Source organism: Leucopleurus acutus (assembly GCF_964270905.1).
Source record: "Leucopleurus acutus genome assembly, chromosome: 11".
In the NCBI taxonomy this organism is placed as follows: Eukaryota; Metazoa; Chordata; class Mammalia; order Artiodactyla; family Delphinidae; genus Leucopleurus; species Leucopleurus acutus.
In genome coordinates this window covers 26,259,049-26,279,985 of record NC_139152.1, presented here as the reverse complement: position 1 = coordinate 26,279,985, position 20,937 = coordinate 26,259,049, and the positions used below count along the sequence as shown (strand labels likewise).

Below are 20,937 nucleotides of genomic sequence, written 5' to 3'. Positions count from 1 at the left end.
TTGGGATTAAGACTTCAGCATATCTTGGGGCTTCCCTGGTGGCTCAGTGGTTAAGAATCCGCCTGCCAATGCAGTGGACACTGGTTCAAGCCCTGGTCCGCGAAGATCCCACATGCCGCGGAGCAACTAAACCCATGCGCCAGAACTACGGAGCCTGTGCTCTAGAGCTCATGAGCCACAACTACTGAGCCCACGTGCCACAGCTGCTGAAGCCCGTGTGCCTAGAGCCCGTGCTCCGCAACAAGAGAAACCACCACAATGAGAAGCCCGCACACCGCAATGAAGAGTAGCTCCCTCTCGCCGCAACTAGAGAAAGCCCGCGTACAGGAATGAAGACCCAACGCAGCCAAAATAAATAAATAAATAAATTAATTAATTTTTTAAAAAAGACTTCAGCTTATCTTTTAGGGAGACACAATTCAACCCATGACACCATTCTGTACTTTTAAGTATCAAGTGCAGAAATTACAAAACAACCAAAAATAAAGGTAAACCATATCATTTTTTATGGTAGATGATTCCACTCAGAAAATATCTGAATATGGTTAGTTATTTGAATTGAGAAGTTATTTGAATTGAGAATTGAGAAGTTATTTGGATTTAGGGGAATTCTTGATTTTAGCTGAACACAAGAATGTAATAAAGAAGGATTTTACAAGAAAAGAACTCAAAGGAGAGTATTAATGGGGAATATGTTAAGTTGGAAAGAAGCCTTTGAATTGGAAATCAGCAGTTCTGGAATTTAGTTCATTCCTGACCACTAACCAGCTTAGGATCCTTGGACAGCTTGGAATCACTTGCCCCTTTTCTCATTTAGTAACATTCTATAACATCTGTGATTTTATTAAAGAGGCTCAGAGAAGGAAAGGGAGGAGCCAGGCAGTGGCCAACAAATGAGATAGAAGACTGTGGTAGAGATTGGGTGTATAAAATGGAAGTGGCATTGAGCCACCAGAATTGTCAGAAGGCAAGTAGAGAATCAGTGAGGGGAGTAAGACAGGTGGAATGATGCCTTTTAACCTAAATGGCCCAATCTAAATAATAATATGCAAGTTCTTGAAAGATGGCTTTAAAGTATGATGTTTCTGTCTAACATATGATCTGCTGAGCTACATGTTGGGGAAGTTTTGGTACTTAACCTCTTTATTTCCCGTAATGATTGTCATGATTTTATTGGTCAGGAAAAAAGAAAACTTAGTAAATTATCTTTATCATATGTGATGGTAATGCTTGGTTTAATTTATTAAACACTATACTAAGTTAAGTATTGTGCTACTTGGAGTTTCTTGGGCTGCATATGTATGTGGTAATATTTGTATATCTTGTGTTTGTATAGTTACTGTCCTCTTTTTAATAACCTAAAGGAATGAAACCCTTACCATTTTCCCAGCTAAAGGTGTTCCTTTAAATGTGTTTGTGAAATGTGTCAAAATTACTGATTCATTTAGGTCTACACGTGAGAAAACTACAGTGATAGCAAACACATCAAAGGAAAAAAGATGGTGTGTATGAATTAAGGAAAACAGTTACAGTACTATATACATTGCTGTTTCCTTTGCTTTCAGAGTCTAGTACTGGCATACCTCAGAGATATTATGGTTTTGTTTCCAGACCACCACTGTAAAGTGAATATCGCAATAAAGCAAGAAGTTTTTGGTTTCCCAGTGCATATAAAAGTTATGTTTACGCTATGCTGTTGTCTATTAAGTGTAGAATAACATTATGTCTATTTTTTTTTACATATACATATCTTAAAATACTTTATTGCTAAAAAACGCTAGCCGTCATCTGACAACGCAGGGTTGCCACAAACTTTCAATCTGTAAAAAATGCAGTATCTTTGAAGTGCAATAAAATGAGGTATGCTTGTGTGTATCATTATAAATATCTGCCCCTTTTGAGATCTCAGTCAAAAAATTTGGAAATTTTCATCACTGCTTCACTTAAAGTAGTTATCCTTCCTTGTAACCCATTTTTTCTGCTTTCAGAAAGCATTATCTTCCCTGCCAGTGGAGCCTCCTCCATTCCAAGAGAGTGTTGGTTGTGGAGATGCTGCTGATAATAGCTAATATTATTAAGCCAGTCTGCACTGGCGTCTCTTCTGACTGCATTAAGTACATTGCTCATTGATCCTTATTACAAGCATATCCCTACATATAAAGCCTATATTGCTTTACCCATTTTATGATTGAGTCTCAGAGACAGTCAACAACTTGCTTCAAGATCACATAGTAGGAAGTGGTGAAACTAGGATTCAAACCTAGGTCTGCTGATTCAGGGGCCCAAGCACTTAACCATTGTACTACATATACTGCCTGGCTCTGTTACTCTAATATAAAGGTGACGTGTGCCTTTTGTTACTTCTGGAATTGGATGTTTTGCTTTGGTAGCCCCCAAGAAATTTTGAATAGCCTAAAATATTGAACGTAAGGGAGTTTAGCAACAGCCTGTCATACCAGCCTAATGGTCTTTCAGAATGAAAGAGCCCTCAGATGCCTCACTTCTACCTCACACTGGGCTCTGTTAAGAGGGGTGGACCCGGGGCTTCCCTGGTGGCGCAGTGGTTGAGAGTCCGCCTGCCGATGAAGGGGACACGGGTTCGTGACCTGGTCTGGGAGGGTCCCACATGCCGCAGAGCGGCTGGGCCCGTGAGCCATGGCCGCTGAGCCTGCGCGTCCGGAGCCTGTGTTCCGCAACGGAAGAGGCCACAACAGTGAGAGGCCCACATACCGGAAAAAAAAAAAGAGGGGTGGACCCAAAAGAAGATAGGATAATAATTTGGGAAGCAAGATACATTCTCAGGCGCCATCTTGCTTCATGAAGAAAAGATTGAGATCAAATAGCCTAACCCCGAAGTAGTGTCATCGTTATATGTTGGTAAGAGTACACTTTTGGGTTAATGGCAGGGTTAGGATTAGAACCCAGGTCTCCTTATTCCTGGCACCATGTTCATGGTGTCTCATTCATAAAAACTGTGGAAAGGTCTGGAAAATCTTCAGTACCAGCATTCTTTTACATATTTGGAAAAGGATCACTATGCAGTAAAGTGAAAGAATTGTGGATTTTTTAAAAGCTTTATTTGATTGAACTCTTTTATTTAAATAGGTTGTTTGAACTTTAATGAAGACAGTAAAGGAGGATGATTCGCTAGAAAGGCGGCCCCTCCTGTAGAAACGCAAGCGTTTATGCTAAAGTCTTGGGTAGGAAGGCTGTAGAGAGAATTTAATATGCTGCTTACAAGATGGAGGTAAATAGCTAATGACTGAAAATTTTACCTTACTTACCTTAGTTAATTTACAGGGTTTCACCTTCTAGTGAAGAGCTATCCCTGCTTTTATAAACACTGAACTTAAAATGTGCTAAGAGATGTTGACCATTACGGGGATTCAGACTTTACAGATGATTGTACTGGATACAGGGTTCTATTTTTCAGAAGTGAATGACTAGTCATCAGTTTATTCATTTTTTTCTTACGTTTATAAATTATCCTAATTTTTTGAATCAATTTGATATGAGTAGACTATTAATTTAAATGGTTTTTATTTCCTTTTGATAGCATTAGAGTGCTCATTCATTTGGCAAATATTTATGGGACCCCCTACTATATGTGAGACACTGTCCTGTTCATTGGGAGTTTAGCAGTGAACAAAATAACAAAAATCCCTGCTTTCAACATAAGGACGCAAACAAAAAACTTAATATGTAAAATAAGTAACCTGTCAGAAAGCGATAAGGTTTGTGAAGAAAAATAAAGGAAGGGAAAGGAAGTAAGGAGTGCTTAGAAGGGAAGATTTCAATTTTCAAATGCCATATTTTATTGCTTTTAATCTTATATATAATCTCCCCATTTCCACACAGAGCCCCAAGCATTACATTTTCAGCTAGATTGTAGTCTGAAAGAGAATAGATGTCAGAACTAATTACAGGGTAAAGGGATTTATAACCGTGCCTGTACAAATGGTTGATCAACTGTAAGAATTTCATACACTACTTACAAAGCAAAAGCAAATAAGCAGTCTTTAGCATTTCAGCAAATGTGGTCATCTTTGGTAAAATCAAGCTTAGAAATGAGGTTTAATAATGCAAAGAATAAATTAGTTACTTAACAAGACCAGGAATATGTGGACTTCATAGTAATTTTCTTAAGTAGATGCTCATTTCCCTGTTTTGAAAATAAAATTAAACTGGGCGTTTTGTCTCACAGAGTGAGATGCTAGTTATATCCCGTAAATTAATATTTATCCTTATCTTCTGTGCTTTTCCACTTTGCTGCCAGGAGAAATGTTCATCCATGTGTATTCTGCTCCTTCCTTTATTCATTATATAAGTTTATTAGCTGGTGTTTATAATCTATTTCATATTTTTGCTATTTATTTGAACCACCTTGCCCAGTAACCCTAATTTTTTAAATCCCTGAACAAATTTTACTATCTTACACTGACTGTTTTTTGCTACAAGGCTGTTTCCAAGGCCTCCAGGTCTTTGTACATTGTGTTACTTATATTTTACCCTTCCTCTTTATTTATTATATAAGTTCATCAGCTGGTATTTATATTTTGCTTCAGAGCTGTTAAAAAAATATTCATGACACTTGTTGAAGATGGTAAGACAGACTTTATTCAAGGCGGAGGGGCACCTTTATTCAAGGTGTAGGGACCACCGCAATGGGGTCTTGCAGTGGAGAGGGAGATTAGAGGCTTCTCTGAATACTGCATGGACAAGTGGGAATTTATCACCAAGGAGCAGAGTGGAGGTCAGCGGATAGAAAATTACTAAGAGGAAACATCATGGGTATGGGGGATTCTGACTAAACTGACCTACCAGGATTCTTGTGGAAGGCAGGCCTAGGTGATTAGACATCACCTGGGGGATGGTGGAGAATTCAGAACCTGATCAGATATCCAGAATGATCATATAATGAGAGGGGAGATGGTTTCTGCTAAACTGACTTAGCTAGGTTCTTGCTAAAAGTGAATTTTACAAAGAAGTGCACAAATGGGCTTAGGAAGGCTTAGGAGTCTGACTAAAGTTTGGTCAAGCAGAGGATCTTTGTCAGTGTCTTGATACGCTTTTTTTCTGGATCTTCCTTTTCAGTCACCCAATTCTCTTTGTATCCTTTTCACAGTCTTTTATTGATCTTTTGCTTTAGGGACATTTCCAAGGATTCTACTTCAAAGATCTGTCACTAGATCTTTGTACCTTTTTTTCCTGCTATAAACCTATTCTTTAGAAAAAAACAAACAAACACTATTTTAAGAGGGGTTACCTTCCTTTGCTACCATTTTTATAATAATTATTCAGTGTTCCTCTAAATAGCAGACTGAAACGAGATGATTCGTCAGTTTGAAACCAAAGCCATGCATAAGTTACTTAAAAAGCAACAAAAGAAGCAGCATTCTCATTTTAAGCTTTTTGTAAATTGGATACTTCATTAATAAGAAAATTTTAAATTGTGAATTGTCAGTAATGCAATATGACTTTCGCTGAATGGCAAAAGTATAAATTCATTTCTTAACTCGTGTATAGCTCTGTGCTGTCAGGGATATACTCAAGAGTAAATATTTCTAGAATAGTACAATGAATACAGTCATGGGGATGATAAGTCAAGACCTGAGAAATCTTTTTAAATAGTTTGATATATGAAGGAAACATAGGCAGAACACTCTTTGACATAAATAGTAGCAGTATTTTTTAGATCTGTCTCCTAGAGCAAAGGAAATAAAAGCAAAAATAAATAAATAAGACCTAATTAAACTTAAAAACTTTTGCATAGCAAAGGAAACCATCAACAAAACCAAAAGACAAGCTACTGAATGGGAGAAAATATTTGCAAATGATATGACCAATAAGGAATTAATATCCAACACAAATAAACAGCTCATACAACTCAACATCAAAAAAACAAACAACCCAATTAAAAAATGGGCAGAAGACCTGAATAGACATTTTTCCAAAGAAGACATACACAGATGGCCAACAGGCACAGGAAAGATGCTCAACATCATTAATCATCAAAGAAGTGCAAATTAAAACCAGAGAGGTATCAGTTCACACCTGTCAAAATGGCTGTTATCAAGAGGACCACAAATAACAAATGTTGGTGAGGATGTGGAGAAAATGGAACCCTCGTGCACTATTGGTGGGAACGTAATCAGTGAGGTCACTAAGGAAAGCAGTATGGAGGTTTCTTAAAAAACTAAAAATAGAACTATTTTATAGTTCTACTGCTATATTTTATAGCATTTCCACTTCTGGGTATTTACCTGAAAAAACAGAAAACACGAATTCGAAAAGATACACGCATCCCAATTTATTTATTTTTGTTTGCATCGGGTCTTAGTTGTGGCATGCGAGATCTTTTGTTGTGGCATGCGTGCGTCTCTCTAGTTGTGGCGCGCAACTATAAAAATAAATAAATGTTCATAGCAGCATTATTTATAATTGCCAAGATATGAAAGCAACCTAAGTGTCCATCAACAGATGAGGATACAGAAGATGTGATGTGTGTGTGTGTACACACACACACACACACACACATATACACACAATGGAATATTACTCAGCCATAAAAAAGAATGAAAGGGCTTCCCTGGTGGTGCAGTGGTTGAGAGTCCGCCTGCCGATGCAGGGAACACGGGGTCGTGTCCCGGTCTGGGAAGATCCCACATGCCACGGAGCAGCTGGGCCCGTGAGCCATGGCCACTGAGCCTGCGTGTCCGGAGCCTGTGCTCCATGGCGGGAGAGGCCACAACAGTGAGAGGCCCACATACCGCAAAAAAAAAAAAAAAATGAATGAAAATTTGCAATTTGCAACAACATGGTTGGACATGGAGGGTATTATGCTAAGTGAAATAAGTCAGAGAAAGACAAATAATGATATCACTTATATGTGGAATCTAAAAAATAAAACAAATTAGTGAACATAACAAAACAGATACAGAGAACAAACTAGTGGTTACCAGTGGGGAGAGCAAAGCAGGGAGGGACAAGATAGGAGGAGGGAATTAAGAAGTACAAACTACTCTGCACAAAATAAATGTGCTACAAGGATAATACTGTACAACACAGGAAATGTACCCAATATTTTATAATAACTGTAAATGGAATATGACCTTTAAAAATTGTGACTCACTTTGGGACTTCCCTGGTGGTCCAGTGGCTAAGAATCTGCCTTCCAATTCAGGGGACACTGGTTCGATCCCTGGTCGGGGAACTAAGATCCCACGTGCCGCAGGGGAACTAAGCCCGCGCACCACAACTAGAGAGAAGCACGCACGCCACGACGAAAGATCCCGCATGCCACAACTAAGACCCGATGCAAACTAAATAAATAAAATTTTTTAACTAAAAAAAATAATAAAAATTGTGAATCACTTTGTTGTATACCTGAAACTTGTATAATATTGTATATCAACTATACCTCCATAAAAAATTAATTGTAAATAAAAATAAAACCACCTATAATGCCATCACCATGAGATGTTACCATTTGGTTTTATGCCCTTCCATTGCATGGATCCTGATATGTGTGCATGTCCATACTTGTTTTGTTTTTTACAAAAGTAGAAAATGCTTACACAGTGTTGTATCCTGCTTTTTCATTCATTACTGTATCATGAGTACTCTCCCATATTATTGATATTCCTAGTAACTTAATTTTTTTAAATGACTCTATGATGTTTCATTATATAGCACCTCCTACTGTTGAACATTTGGGTTGCTTTGAGCACATTTACTTGATTCTAAGTAACAGTTGGTTGTAAGATCTGCTATTAATTCAAAAGCTTTTTGGAAAAATTATACTTTAAACATATATATGAAATAGTAGATTCATCCTAGTTTCAGGAACATTTAAAAACCAAAATGTGAGTCTTAGAATAATGGAAACACAGAATTGGTTATTGCATATATGCTGTGATGAACGTCTATAAACCTAAATATTAGACTGTGTCTCTGATTACATTTATTTAGGGTATATTTATAGAAGGGGCAGGTGATGTAGTTGACTCTGCAAATAAAATGGCTGAAAGACATGATACCAACCCTTCAAGCGTTTATAGTAGAGAGGATTGTATAGAAAATAGAGATAAGTAATTATAACACACTGTGATAAATGCTACAATTGGAGAGTATAAGAGGGGTAGCTAATTTAGATTTGGAAGAACCATAGAAGACTTCCTGTGTAGCATCTAAAGCTGTCTGAGAGATGAATAGAAGTTGGGAGAAAACTTCATCTTCAAAGGCTCAAAGGTGAGAGCTTATCCTTTTGGAAGCACTGAGGTAGTTGAAGACAACTGGAGTTTTAAGGTAGAAAGGGTGATCAGCAGAGAGTTTAAGTAAGCTAAGAATTGAAGAATAGCCATTGGATTGGCAGTGAGGGCTATAAATGGCTTCAAGAGCTTTTTCAGGGGAAGAAGCTGATTTGAGATGAACAAAATATCCAAAGATAAATAAGTAGAGGCCTTACATCTAAACTTTTCTTAAGAATGTTTACATGAGAAGAGTGAGGAAACAGATTTAAATGTAACTATCGAATGTCAGCATACTTGTAAGCTGAAGGGCAATACTCAGTTGAGAGAAAAATTGGAGATATGGCACAGGAGGTTTCTAATGGAGCAGATTGGAGAAGGCAAGAGAGAACTGGTCAGGGATCCTGGTGGAAGCAATAGTTGTGGCCAATATACATTGTACTTTGGGATTAGAAGAAAGATGAGGGGTTTGCGTGTGTGCATCATTGAAGTAGAGAGTAGGAAGAGGGAGGCAAGGCTGGGTCATCAGTTGAGTGGAGGCTCTTGAGGATAAAGTGAGAGGTTTGAGAATGGCGGGTGGGGGAAAGTTGATAAAGGGCAGGTAAAGTGATTCATGGTAGTCATGAGGGAGATCAATAACTAATTTGCATGGATATTTTAAAAGGAAGTGAGAGGGTAGTCCCTATCCAGGTTTGGGGTTCTGTTGGGCAGATAAGGTGGAAAAGAGAAGATCATTACAGCTACTGTGCATTTTTTAACCTTGGTTTCAACAAAGCATTGATTGTGGTGATGATTGCATATCTCTATGAATATACTAAAAACCATTGAATTGGATACTTTAAATGGGTGAATTGTATGTATCTAAATGACATCTCAATAAAGCTACTATATATTTTTAAAAAGAATTGATTGAAAAATAAGTAGTGTTGGTCTTTGGTTTTCAACAGTACATTCTTTCTATTTTAAAGACAAGTGATCACATTTTTTTTTTGTTGCGTTGTTTCTTTTAACCTACCCCTTCTGTTCTTTCAGTCGCTGGGTAAGTCGGAGTGCCACTGCACAGCGCCGGAAAGACCGCCTTCGCCAACATTCCGAGCACGTTGGGCTGGACAACGACTTGAGGGAGGTATGTGGGCTGCCCTCCCGGGATGCCTTGATGCAAGAACTGTGAACTAGGCTTGCTTAGCCCAGCAGGTGTCATTGTGTAGGTTCTTTTGTGTTCTTCTAAAAGAATCGGTTCAATTATGTTTTAAAATAGTAATCCTTTTATACTGACATAGCTGAAAGCACCTTTTTTTCTATTTTTTGTAATTTTAATACATCTAAAATAAGGCTGTAAAACAAGTCGCCCTGTGTACCACATCAAGTAAAGGCTAAGCTTAGGATACATTTTTGGTCAGTGTGTCTCCCACAGGGAAAAAAAGCTATAAGAAGCGTAGACTTTCTAAGTTTCAAGCATAATTTAAACTTAGTAAGTAAAGATACATTTGCCTGTGCTTTGTCCTTGGCTTGCTGACTCCATTTTTAGGAGTGTCTTAAAATTATTTTAAATTGAGATCTTTATGCTTTATTCGTACTACTTGAAAACAAAACGGTAATTACACATTTGAATAATGATAAGTAAGTTTTTATTTTTTCTTGTGATCAAAAGAAAATACAGTCAGAAGATCCGTTAACTATTTTCTAAACTCAGATGGGTAGAAATAAAGCAGAAAACAGCATTCCAAATATATATATTGCTCTTTGTTGATGTGTTCATGTATATATATATGATTTTAAACATTTTCTTAAGAACTGACGCATAGCCTGTCTACTGCTTTTCTTTTGTGCTGCTGTATTTCTTCTCTCCCTTCCCTTCTGCTGTGACTTTATCATATGCATGCTTGTTTTGCTGTCTCTTTCTCCCTGTCCTTTTCTTTTTTTGCTTTTCTGTCATTGGCACTTCTCCATCCTCTTAGCCTTCCGGGGAACTTGTGGTCTGTCAGAACTCCATGGCATTCTGGGAGTGGGATCAGGGTCCACCTCCTCCTGCACGGCTTCCTAAAAAATCCTTCTCTGAGTGCTGCCTGGTATGTTCTATGCCTGAAAGTGCTTTGCAGATGTTCCTGAACCTTGTCTTTGGTGTTCCTCGAATCATCCACGTGTATGAGTGCACATAGCTCTAGAATGCCTCACATCACCTTGTGACGTGAACTGTTAGCTCTCCACTTCCTTTTGTGATTGGTACCTTTTCGTGGTGGTGTGCGCTAACAAGAGTAATTCTGTACCATTGGGAGATAAAACTGATTATTTGAATTCCCTGTCAGTGGTGTTTTTGAGGGGGAAAGGGGGGACTAGATTTAATACAATTGTTTTTCTTCCAAAGGGGAAATACATTAAATATTCAAATTTTATTTAAGCATTTTGCAAAAGCGCAGAAGTGATTCATTTTCAAACAGCTTTTCTTTTGCCGAGTTTTATCTCCACAGTGTTTTTTGTTTTTTTTTTTTTGCGGTACGCGGGCCTCTCACTGTTGTGGCCTCTCCCATTGCGGAGCACAGGCTCAGCGGCCATGGCTCACGGGCCCAGCCACTCTGCGGCATGTGGAATCCACCAGGGAAGCCCCTCCACAGTGTTTTAATTTACCTTCCTTATTCCTGGTCTGTATTTTATATGGTCAGAAAATCAGATCATCAATATAGAATCTTAGTGCTAAGAGGAACATTTGAGGTAACTTTGTCCAACTTGACATGATTTAACTGAAGTCTGAGAGGCTTGCCTAAAGTCAAATGGGCACACAAAGTCAGGCCTAGGCCCACAGGCCAGGCCTCCTTACTCCAAGCCAGTGCTCTTCCCAGTAACCCTGCACACTGAGTTGCACTGAACAGCTACTCACCTGAGGGCCAGAGTTACTTAGGACTCCTGGTTGTATTTTTTCCCGTAACGACATATTAATATAAATTTACTTAACTTTACAGTGGTCTGCTCTTCACAAGCTCCATGCTGGTTAGAGGCACAGTGTGTTTATTAGAAAATTCAGGGAAAGCCTATACTGAAGAGCAGTTATTTCAGTGTTTACTGAATAATAGGATATATTTTCCTAGGTAGCTCCTACTGATTTGCTTTTGGCTTAGGCAAAAACGACGAAGAGCATCGTAAAAATCTCAGCAGAAACCTGGGGTGACTTCCCTCTGTAGGGAAATCGACTTTATTATAAAACCAGTCCTTGTGAAAGATTTCTCTTTCTTCTCAGTTTTTTTTTTTTTTTGCGGTACGCGGGCCTCTCACTGTTGTGGCCTCTCCCGTTGCAGAGCACAGCCTCCGGATGCACAGGCTCAGCGGCCATGGCTCACGGGCCCAGCCGCTCCGCGGCATGTGGGATCTTCCCGGACCGGGGCATGAACCCGTGTCCCCTGCCTCGGCAGGCGGACTCTCAACCACTGCGCCACCAGGGGAGCCCTCTTCTCAGTTTTTTATCTTAAAATACACCTTTTCTTCCAGCGACCCCAAAGAAAATTACATTCTTATCATCACTTGTTTACTGTAAAGGCACTGCTCTATTTTTGTAGTATACAGGGGCAGCCTCACTGCTTGCTGTGAGGAAGGGCCTTGAGCCACCCCTGTATCCATTCTGTGCATGTCTGTGGAATGTTGCTTATTTTGTGGCTTCAGCAAAGGTGCTCAGAAGGAGAGTTTGCACGTGGCCCTGTGGAATTCACTGTTGGCTAATACTACGTCTGCCCTGTATGTGCAGGGTGATTGGTGAATATGGCCACTAAAGGACAGCCCCATTCTAGCTTGCTGTCATTTATAAAATAGAACATAAACTTTAAACAGTGCTTAATTTTTAATCCAATTACTGACTTTAAAAAATCTAATTATGCATATTTTTCAGAGAAAAGAAAAATGCCTGTGGCTTCTTCCTAGCCTCTTGCCTGACCATGTACCTCACTTCTTTCCTTGTAGCCAGTGTATTTCTTCCTAAGCCAAGTTTAATACTTAACCCTTCTTGAGAATTGAGTGTTGTACATTTAACAGTTAACATTTGTTTTTACCAACTATTTATCTCTAATTTGTAATATTCCAGTTAACATTAGTACAACCTGAAATGATAGGAAATGCAGGTATTATAATCTCATATATGATCCCTGTCTTATATCTCAGGTTTGTTTTTCTGAAACTTTTCATTTCCTGATTTTATTTATGTGAACATTAACCTTCAGGATGTTTTGCTAGACCTTGTTACAGTTAATTTCCCTAGTGGTGATAATTGACTCTCATTGTCAATTTTTCCTCTTTCTTTGACCCTCTAAAAAAGATTGGAAGCGGAAAGAAGTATACACAGCTGTTATAGAAACTAAATTCTTGCAGAGTTCATTTCATTTTTTAATCTGTTCTTAAAATAATTACACTGGAAAAGAGATTATTTTGTTAATGCTGCCTTTCGTCAGGAGGGCTGGTAGAAGTGGAAGGTAAATGGATTCGTTGAATCCCTAGTTGATGAGATTTTTAACGAATTGTACTAGATTTAGCAGGTTATTTTTCTTCCAAGGGGGAATGTATTAAATGTGCAAACTCTCTTTTATTTAAAGAATGCAAAGGATTTTACACATCTTTTTCTTATAATATCAAATTTCCCCTTAAGATAGAAAAGATAGACTTCACATATGTATCTGTGGGAGGATGTGCTGGCTTGCAATCTCTCTGTCTCCAATAAACTGCTGGTTTTACTGTATAATTTAGAGCAATTATTCTCTAAATATGGACCTAAGAAGACACTTAGACTCTTTGGAGATTCTGCCCTGTGGTCCTGACAAACATAAGGTATCTGATGAGCTTTTGCAGGTACCACAGAAAGAAGAGAGACAACAGCTATCCTGCGCTAATTACGCGTAGTGATTTTTTTTTTTTTTTCCTGGAAGTTCACTAATCAAAGCTCAAGAGCAGTGGTCTGAGTTTCTGTGGTCCTCTCTGAGCCATCGATGTCTCCTAAAATGATATTTCTGCTTTCTTTTGACTGTGGAACAAGGCAAAGGAGGGATGTAGCAAAATGTCTTGGAAACAAGAGGCCTCCTCCTGCATTTGGAGCACATACTTTTCAGAGTGATCTCATAGCTTTCTGTGAGGCAGGTGGGCTTGTTTTATGCCCATTTTATGAATAAGCAGATATGCCTGAGGTCATAAAATTGGTTGCAACCATTTTCCAGAGCTCCTGAGTTTACTGTTGTGACTTGATTAGAGCAAAGGGTTGGGTTGGACAGCACTGCCCAAGAGGTTAGAAGCATGTCAAGGCTCTTGTTTTGTGGGGAGATGAGTGGAGGAAACCAGTGATCTGAGAATCACTGGGTTCCTGGAGAGCCTTGGATTTGTTATTCAGACATGCAAATTTTTCCATCCCAGCCATGATCCTGACTAATCACACCCCTGGGTATTCCCAATAAAAAGACTGAACTAGATGAAACTCCATCTCATTGTGAATGAGTTTTTACTTGGTGTGGCTTCTGTCACTCTCCTTTTCACGGGGCTAACAGTAGAGGGGGTGGGAATACCTTCTGCCTTTCAGTGTGCTAAACCTTGAACTGCTGTTGCACGTATACACTTACGGCCTTTTTTTGCATCTTGTTGTTCCCGCACTTGTTTGTAAGGTTAAGTAGGTCAGAAGAATATCTGATGTTTATGCATTAAAAATACTCTTTAATTTTTAGAAATACATGCAAGAGGCACGAAGTTTAGGAAAAAACCTGAGGCAACCCAAATTGTCAGACCTCTCTCCTGCAGTGATTGCACAAACCAACTGGAAATTTGTAGAAGGCTTATTAAAAGAATGTAGAATGAAGGTATGTATTACTCACTGTGCAGGACAGTGTACATTCATGTTCAATCCATGTATGAAGCTGAGCCAACCCCCACTTGAGCCTGTAGCTTCCCTAGAAGGACACTTTTACTGGGGCATAAACCTCATGTGCTCTTTACTGAGAACATGAACCTCCATGGGTTCTGTTACCCACAGAATCAGTGACATGGGAGCCCTGCATGGTTTTCTCACCTTTCAGCCATTGCTATCTTCCTCTCCAACGTGACAGATATTAAGCCAGTCAGAAGTTGTGTCAGGGATGTCGTCATCTTATGTGAAAGGCAACACATTTTTTTGTATGTGTTTATACGTGTCTTTGTGTGCACCTGTGTAGAACCTTATCTGTGCTCATATGTGTGTGCGTATATCCATAAAGAAGAAGACCTTAGCTGTGTTGTAGGTTTGTGTATATTACACACGAGTCTCCTCTCAGACATCTGTGTTTATCAGAGGTAGCAATACAAATTGACAAAACTCAGAACATCATTTTAGCCGATAACTTCATTCATTTATTTGACAGTCATTTCTTGAGTACCTTCTCTGTATTCAGTAAATGCACTATTTTAGCATCAGCTTACAATGCTGAATCACACAGACAAGGTCCTTGCCTAGAGGAACTAGATTCTCTCTCACTTTACATTTTATGAGAGCAGCTAAGTCTGCTGTAACTTAACTTACTTGAAACTGACTTCCATTTCCTTTCCATTTTCTGGTACATACTCATAGCAGAGAGGAGATGAAAGAGAAAAAGAGGAAGGAAAAAAAGAGGTCTGCTTCACTCACAAATTAGACAGCTCTGAAAAAATTTAGAGCTGCCTGTTTGTATTGTGGTTTTTGCCTAAATGCAATCAAAACTAAGTGTGAATGCCTTTAGTATGCTAAGATGAAGTGTGAGTTGTGGCAGGTTGGGGTTTCAGATTCTATAGTATATTTTCTAGGCCTGGTGTAATTATTCAAGTAAGTAATCTGAAAATTGTTGTACATAAGCATTTACATGAGGATACTTTAAAATAGCATCAGAGTCTCTCTTTAGTGACTCTTTCTCTGACAAAATAGTAAAAGTATACATAATATTACTTGTTAGTTGACCACAGAGATTAAGACACTTTTCCCAAGGTGATTCAAAATCTGCAGTTAGAAGTATAATGAAGGGGAACCCAGATCTCCTGATCCAGGAATTGACTTGATGGCTTTTCGGCTCACTGCTGGGGTTAACACTTGCGACCACATGTGATGTTTTCAGACAAAACGCATGTTGGTGGAAAAGATGGGACACGAAGCAGTGGAACTGGGCCATGGGGAAGCAAACATAACCGGCTTGGAGGAGAACACCCTGATCGCCAGCCTCTGTGACCTGCTGGAAAGGATATGGAGCCATGGCTTGCAGGTCAAGCAGGTAACAGTCTCAGGAGGCCCTGGTGACAGGGCGAGTTAGGAGCTCTGTTAAGAAAAGTAACAAAAAGAAAAAGATATCATAAAAATTCAAGGTTATGTCCCTTTGTCACAGGATGACTAGAAATACGCCACAGGCATTTCAATTCCAGAAAAAGAAAATATAACCCATGATTAGCAGGCAGTTTGGGGCTCTTTTCTGGTAAACAGGAAAAGATAAAACAACACATTCACTGTGGAGGCTGTATCCCCTGTAGATTCCATTAAGTATCTGCTTTCATCGCTGTCCAAGAAAAAAATCTATTCGCCAGAATTAACAGTTCTTTGCCATTTTAAGTTATCTGGTTATTCAAGGCAGAAACATAGATGATTTCTTTGCTTTTGTCCCTCATTTCCCTTTCTGTTTTTTTTTTTTTTTCTGTTCATCTTCCTCTCTTTGTCCCCTCTTCTCTTTCTCCTCTTGCCCCAGTTTTCTTCCCTCATTGCTACTGCATACATCCAAACATATTTTGCATACAGAAGTACATTCTGTGCTGCTGGAGCCTTTAATTCTGTGCTTGCTTGTGTGGCCAGTGTAGACAGCCCTAGTTACATACAACTAAGTAACAACTGAGCTGAAGTCGGGAATTTCCTTGCCTGCACTTCTGCCCTTTGCTTAGCTGCCCTTCCCCAGGCTGTTGCCAGTCTTGTCAGTGAGGCAAAGGACGACCCTCACTACACATGGAGTGGGGTGCTCAGAATGTCACACAGCTAGGAATGGATGAGCTTGGGTCTCCCAGCTTCAAAAAATAGGCATTTCAGTGTGAATAGTTTTGATAAGTTATTTTTTGATGAATCATTTCTTATAAAATGAAAAACTTTATATGCCTTGTACTTTCAGGGGAAGTCAGCTTTGTGGTCACATTTAATTCAGTTTCAGGACAGAGAAGAGAAACAAGAGCACCTTGCAGAATCACCAGGTGAGAATTCATTGGCTTGATTGTTTCTACAGCACTGGCAGCAGTGAACCATGTGAAAAATCAGCACCTGTGGCTTTGTCTCCACCTCTCTCAAGCTGACGCTCATCCCATCTTGGGGTAAAGTAGAAGGAGCAATATTACGTACTAGCTGTGAGACCTGGGAAAAGTCCCTTGACCTTTCTGACCTTCAGCTTCCTCATCCACAAGATAGGGAAAATAATATTAGGCATGCCAAGGCTGTAGTGTTGATCCAATCAGAAGACATTTGAAAACGTCTGATGAGTTGTACTCATAGATCATACAAGTAGTATACCTTACTCTCAGCAGTATTAGGGTATGGTGTGTACTGGTTTTTTCCTTAAATAAAAGTTTATTCACATCGTTAATAATCTTTCAGAGGAGAAAACATGTATATATGTTTCAAAAGTATTCAGAAATCAGATTTCTTCTTCAGTTTATAACAAGACATCTCTTGTTACAGTATCATGAGTCATTAGCTAATAATGGTAAAATAACCATCTATTTCACAAAAAGTAGAAGTAACAGTGGAAAGCCAGTAGAAGTAAAATGTTTTATACTGAGTCAGCTATTTGGGAACATTTTCTAAAATTATTGATTACTTTAGACATAGAAAAATATGAAAAAAAAAGTTTTATTTTTTTAAAAACTCATAAGCCAAACCACCAGCGTAAGAAATAAAGCATTGCAAATATGATTGAACCACCCTATTTCCATTCCCCTCACTGCCCCTAGAGGGGAATACTACCCTAAATGTGGTGTTTATCGTTGGAAACCTAGTTTTTCAATGTATCCAATAAAACAGCTAGGAATGTGAATTTGATACAACATTGCCCTGGAGCCCCTCTAAACAGAATGTCAAGGTTCTGATGTCCCGGGATGTAACTGTATTTATAAAGATTTAGATCGAGTTTAAAAGCGTTCTCTAGTGTCCATCTATCTCCGTTGTCCATTTTTCTATTGACAAAGTAAAAGTGCATTGGCATATTCCCTGAAACTATCTCTAACGTTCACCCACGTTCATAGAAGATTTAGCTGTTCAGATGTAAGGCCATAACCAAGGTAGTTTACCCTAATTAGAATAAATAAATTCCTAGGAAGAAATAACCATTTGTAGGATGAAATGTTGCAAAGCCAAGCTCAGTTAAGCAGGGAGGTGGAAGCATTTGACTCTTGTGCTGAACAGGCATGTGAGAATGTCCAGCTGTTAAAGTGAGCAGCTACCAGGCAACACCAGCAAGTTCATGGCTTTGAATGGTCAAATTGTGGGTGGTTGAGCTAGAGACCAGAGACTCAGCTGTTTGCAGGGCCTTTCAGTCAGTCAGTAATGACACCAGTAAAACTCTGAAGTCAAGGCTCAGAAATATGGAATGTGTCAAAGCCTCATGCAGTCCCTGTGCTGCACTGCCAGGTGTCAATGAAGGGCTGGAGATCTAAGAACGAACATAAGCTAAATATTGTACTGATCCTAAGTAGGATTAATGTAAGCTGTGTAGCTTTTGAAATCAAATTTATTGTCTGTTTGAAGGGGTGGGTTTGATAAATATTGCTCTAACACTTCTGATAATTCAGCCCACAAAGTTAGGACTTAAAAAGATGACAGTGTGAAATGTATTTGAAGAAATCAGTTTAAAAGTAAAATCATTCATTGTTGAGAAACAGTGTGTTCTAATTATTTAGAAATTAGCAGTTACTGACTTTAATGATTTTAAATCTGGGTATTTGTTTTTTTCCCAAAAAAATACTTTTTGTTTGCCAACTACTTAGCTTCCTAATTAATGGCACTAAACAGTCTGCATCTTCATATTAAGGAAAGATCCTCCAAGTCCTTAGAGATTCACGGTGGGTTTGAAGACAGCTCTTATTAGCATCGAGCCAGGATGAGATTAGGTGATAGATCATTACTATTCTTTCAGAAGCAGCACTAAACAGGAATCAGACATTTTAAGGGTTGCAGAAGAATGGAAAAGATCTCTTAGTAAGAGGACCATAGCAGGGTAGACTGTCTTGAAATTTTTTTAATAGATTTTATTTTTATAGCAGTTTTAGATTCATGGCAATATTCCAGAGATGGTTCAGAGATTTCCCCTGTAGCCTCTGCCCCTACACATGCATAGCCTCCCTCATTATCATCATCCTCCCCCAGAGTAGTACGTTGCTTACAGTTGATGAACATACATTGACATATAGTCACTCTAAGCCCATAGTTTATTTACATTAGGATTCACTCCTGGTGTGTTGTGCAGACTGTGGGTTTAGACAAATACATGTTAATGACATGGACCTACCATTGTGGTATCATATAGAGTACCTTCACTGTCTTAATAATGGTGTGTTCCTCCTATTTATCCCTCCCTCTCCTCTAACCCCTGTCAACCACTGATCTTTTTAACTGTCTCCATACTCTTGCCTTATCCAGAATGTCATATAGTTGAAGTCATATAGTATGAGGCCTTTTCAGATTGGCTTCTTTCACTTAGTAATATACATTTAAGTTTCCTCCGTGTCTTTTAAAACTGTCTTAATTTTGACCTAGTCAAATTTTGACCAAGTCACTGTACCTAGTAGTTAAAAGTTCTATTTTAGAGAAAAGATCTCAGAATGCAATTGATTGTAGAAAGAGGACTGTTGTTGACATATCACCCCAAAGTTTCTACCCTTAAGAATGTTGACCAGCTTAGACATAGGGGGTGGGGTAGGGTGCAGAAGGGAGTGGAAATACCATTTTAAACAGTTATTCTGGATCTAGCCAAGAATTTGGAGTCACTCTTTAAACGTCTTTATCTTCATCAAAGTTTTCTTTAGTTACTTACCTGCCTGTAGACTATAAATGGCTCTATAAAAATAATATATGCAATCTGCGCTCTACAAACTTGCTGTCTATGCAGTAACATTGATTCAGGCAGAATACAAAGGAATTCCTATGGCTAAGTATTAAATCCATGAGTGTTTATATTGAAGGAGAAAGTAGCCTATTGCATTTGAGTATAGTGAATTAAGAAATACTAATAGAGAGAGTCCCTGGTGGCCTAATGGTTAGAATTCAGGTCTTTCCCTGCTGTGGCCCAGGTTCAATCCCTGGTTGGGGAACTGAGATCCTGCAAGTCATGCAGTGTGGCAAAAAAAAAAAAATATATATATATATATATACACACACACACTAATAGAAATACACATTTTTAAATAGTTCATAAATTTCTCTTCTGGCTAGAGTAGACTTCATGGAAACTTCTTAGATTTTAGATCTCTAGATAAAAAGTATGGCCTTACTCCTTTATTCCTAATCTGGATTTTTGTTCACAGGCTTCTAAACTTTCCTCCAAAGTTACTAATAAAATACTGTATTAATTTCCTGGGGCTACCATTATACAGGACCATAAACTGGGTGGCTTAAACAACAGGCATTTATGGTAGAGGTACTGGGCATTAGGACTTCAGCATTTTTTTGTTGACAGTTAATCCGATGTTATCATCCAACTATCCCATTAGCAGATTTTTCATAAATCTCTATCTCCATCCCTAGTTCCTAGACGTCCATAGCCCACTGGGACCTCAAACTCAACACATCCTGAAACAAACTCATTATCTTAGCACCTCTCCCTCCTGTCCCAGTCAGGCTTTCTCCCTTCTTCTCTCCATTTCACTTAATGACATCAGTACCCTCTTGTCGGTCAAACTATAAGCCAGAAAGTCATCCTTAATGTAACAGCCCACTGGACATGACATCAGAACACTCTGCCCCTTTTAATTAATGGATATGATTGGGAAGGTTTCTTAACCTCTTTGAGCCTCAGTTTCTTCATTTGCAAAATTAAGGTTAAAAAATTTTAAGGAAAGTTTTAACTATGGGATAGTATATATTAATACAGTTTATATTCATACTTAATATTGTTTGTGACTCTTGAGTCCTGCTTACCCTTAATCCAGTCATTTAAGTCCACTGCATATTTCTCCTCTTCACTCTCATTGGCTGACACTGTCTTAGTTCATCCACAGGCTGGCCTTTGGAACAACTTCTAGCTCATCTCCCTTATAGCCCTTATACCATCACACTATCACTCTAGTTAACTAACTGAAAAGCACTGAGAAGCATATCATTTCTTTTCAAAATTTCTTTCCCCTCCCTAGGATTTCTGTAAATTTCTAACTTGTCATTTAAGGTTCTGCCATCTGGCCCTAAATAATCTCATCTTCCTAGTGAGTATTTGCTGTGCATTTTGAGGGGCCCTCTGGATATTCTCAGAATAGGATATGACCAAGCCTCAAGAGGCGTATAATTTAATAGGAGTAACAGAAGTGTTAAATTGTGGTAAGTTTGTGATAGAGGTTCAGTTTTACAAGTCCCATGAGAGAGAGGGAATGACTTATCCAACAGTGTTCCTAGGGGAAAGAGAATATTCAGGAAAGATTTCACACAGAGGCAAAATTAAAGCTAAATTTCTTTCCTTTTTTTTTTTTTTTTTGAGAACTTACTTTATGCCAGGCA

At 38.7% G+C, this 20,937-nt stretch overlaps 1 protein-coding gene across 8 annotated transcripts in view; it reads left to right on the top strand.

Moving 5' to 3' along the window:
* DENND5B (DENN domain containing 5B) overlaps nucleotides 1–20,937 on the top strand; it is a 208,490-nt gene that overhangs the window by 151,705 nt on the left and 35,848 nt on the right. For 6 of the 8 annotated variants that reach the window (XM_082851063.1, XM_082851062.1, XM_082851068.1 and 3 more), the window contains 4 exons: nucleotides 9,282–9,375; nucleotides 13,934–14,065; nucleotides 15,326–15,478; nucleotides 16,355–16,433. In XM_082851063.1, the coding sequence (XP_082707189.1) occupies nucleotides 9,282–9,375; nucleotides 13,934–14,065; nucleotides 15,326–15,478; nucleotides 16,355–16,433 (458 nt within the window). Of the gene's footprint in view, nucleotides 1–9,281; nucleotides 9,376–10,207; nucleotides 10,319–13,933; nucleotides 14,066–15,325; nucleotides 15,479–16,354; nucleotides 16,434–20,937 lie in introns of all 8 variants that reach the window. The other 2 variants (XM_082851066.1, XM_082851067.1) reach the window with 1 other exon arrangement.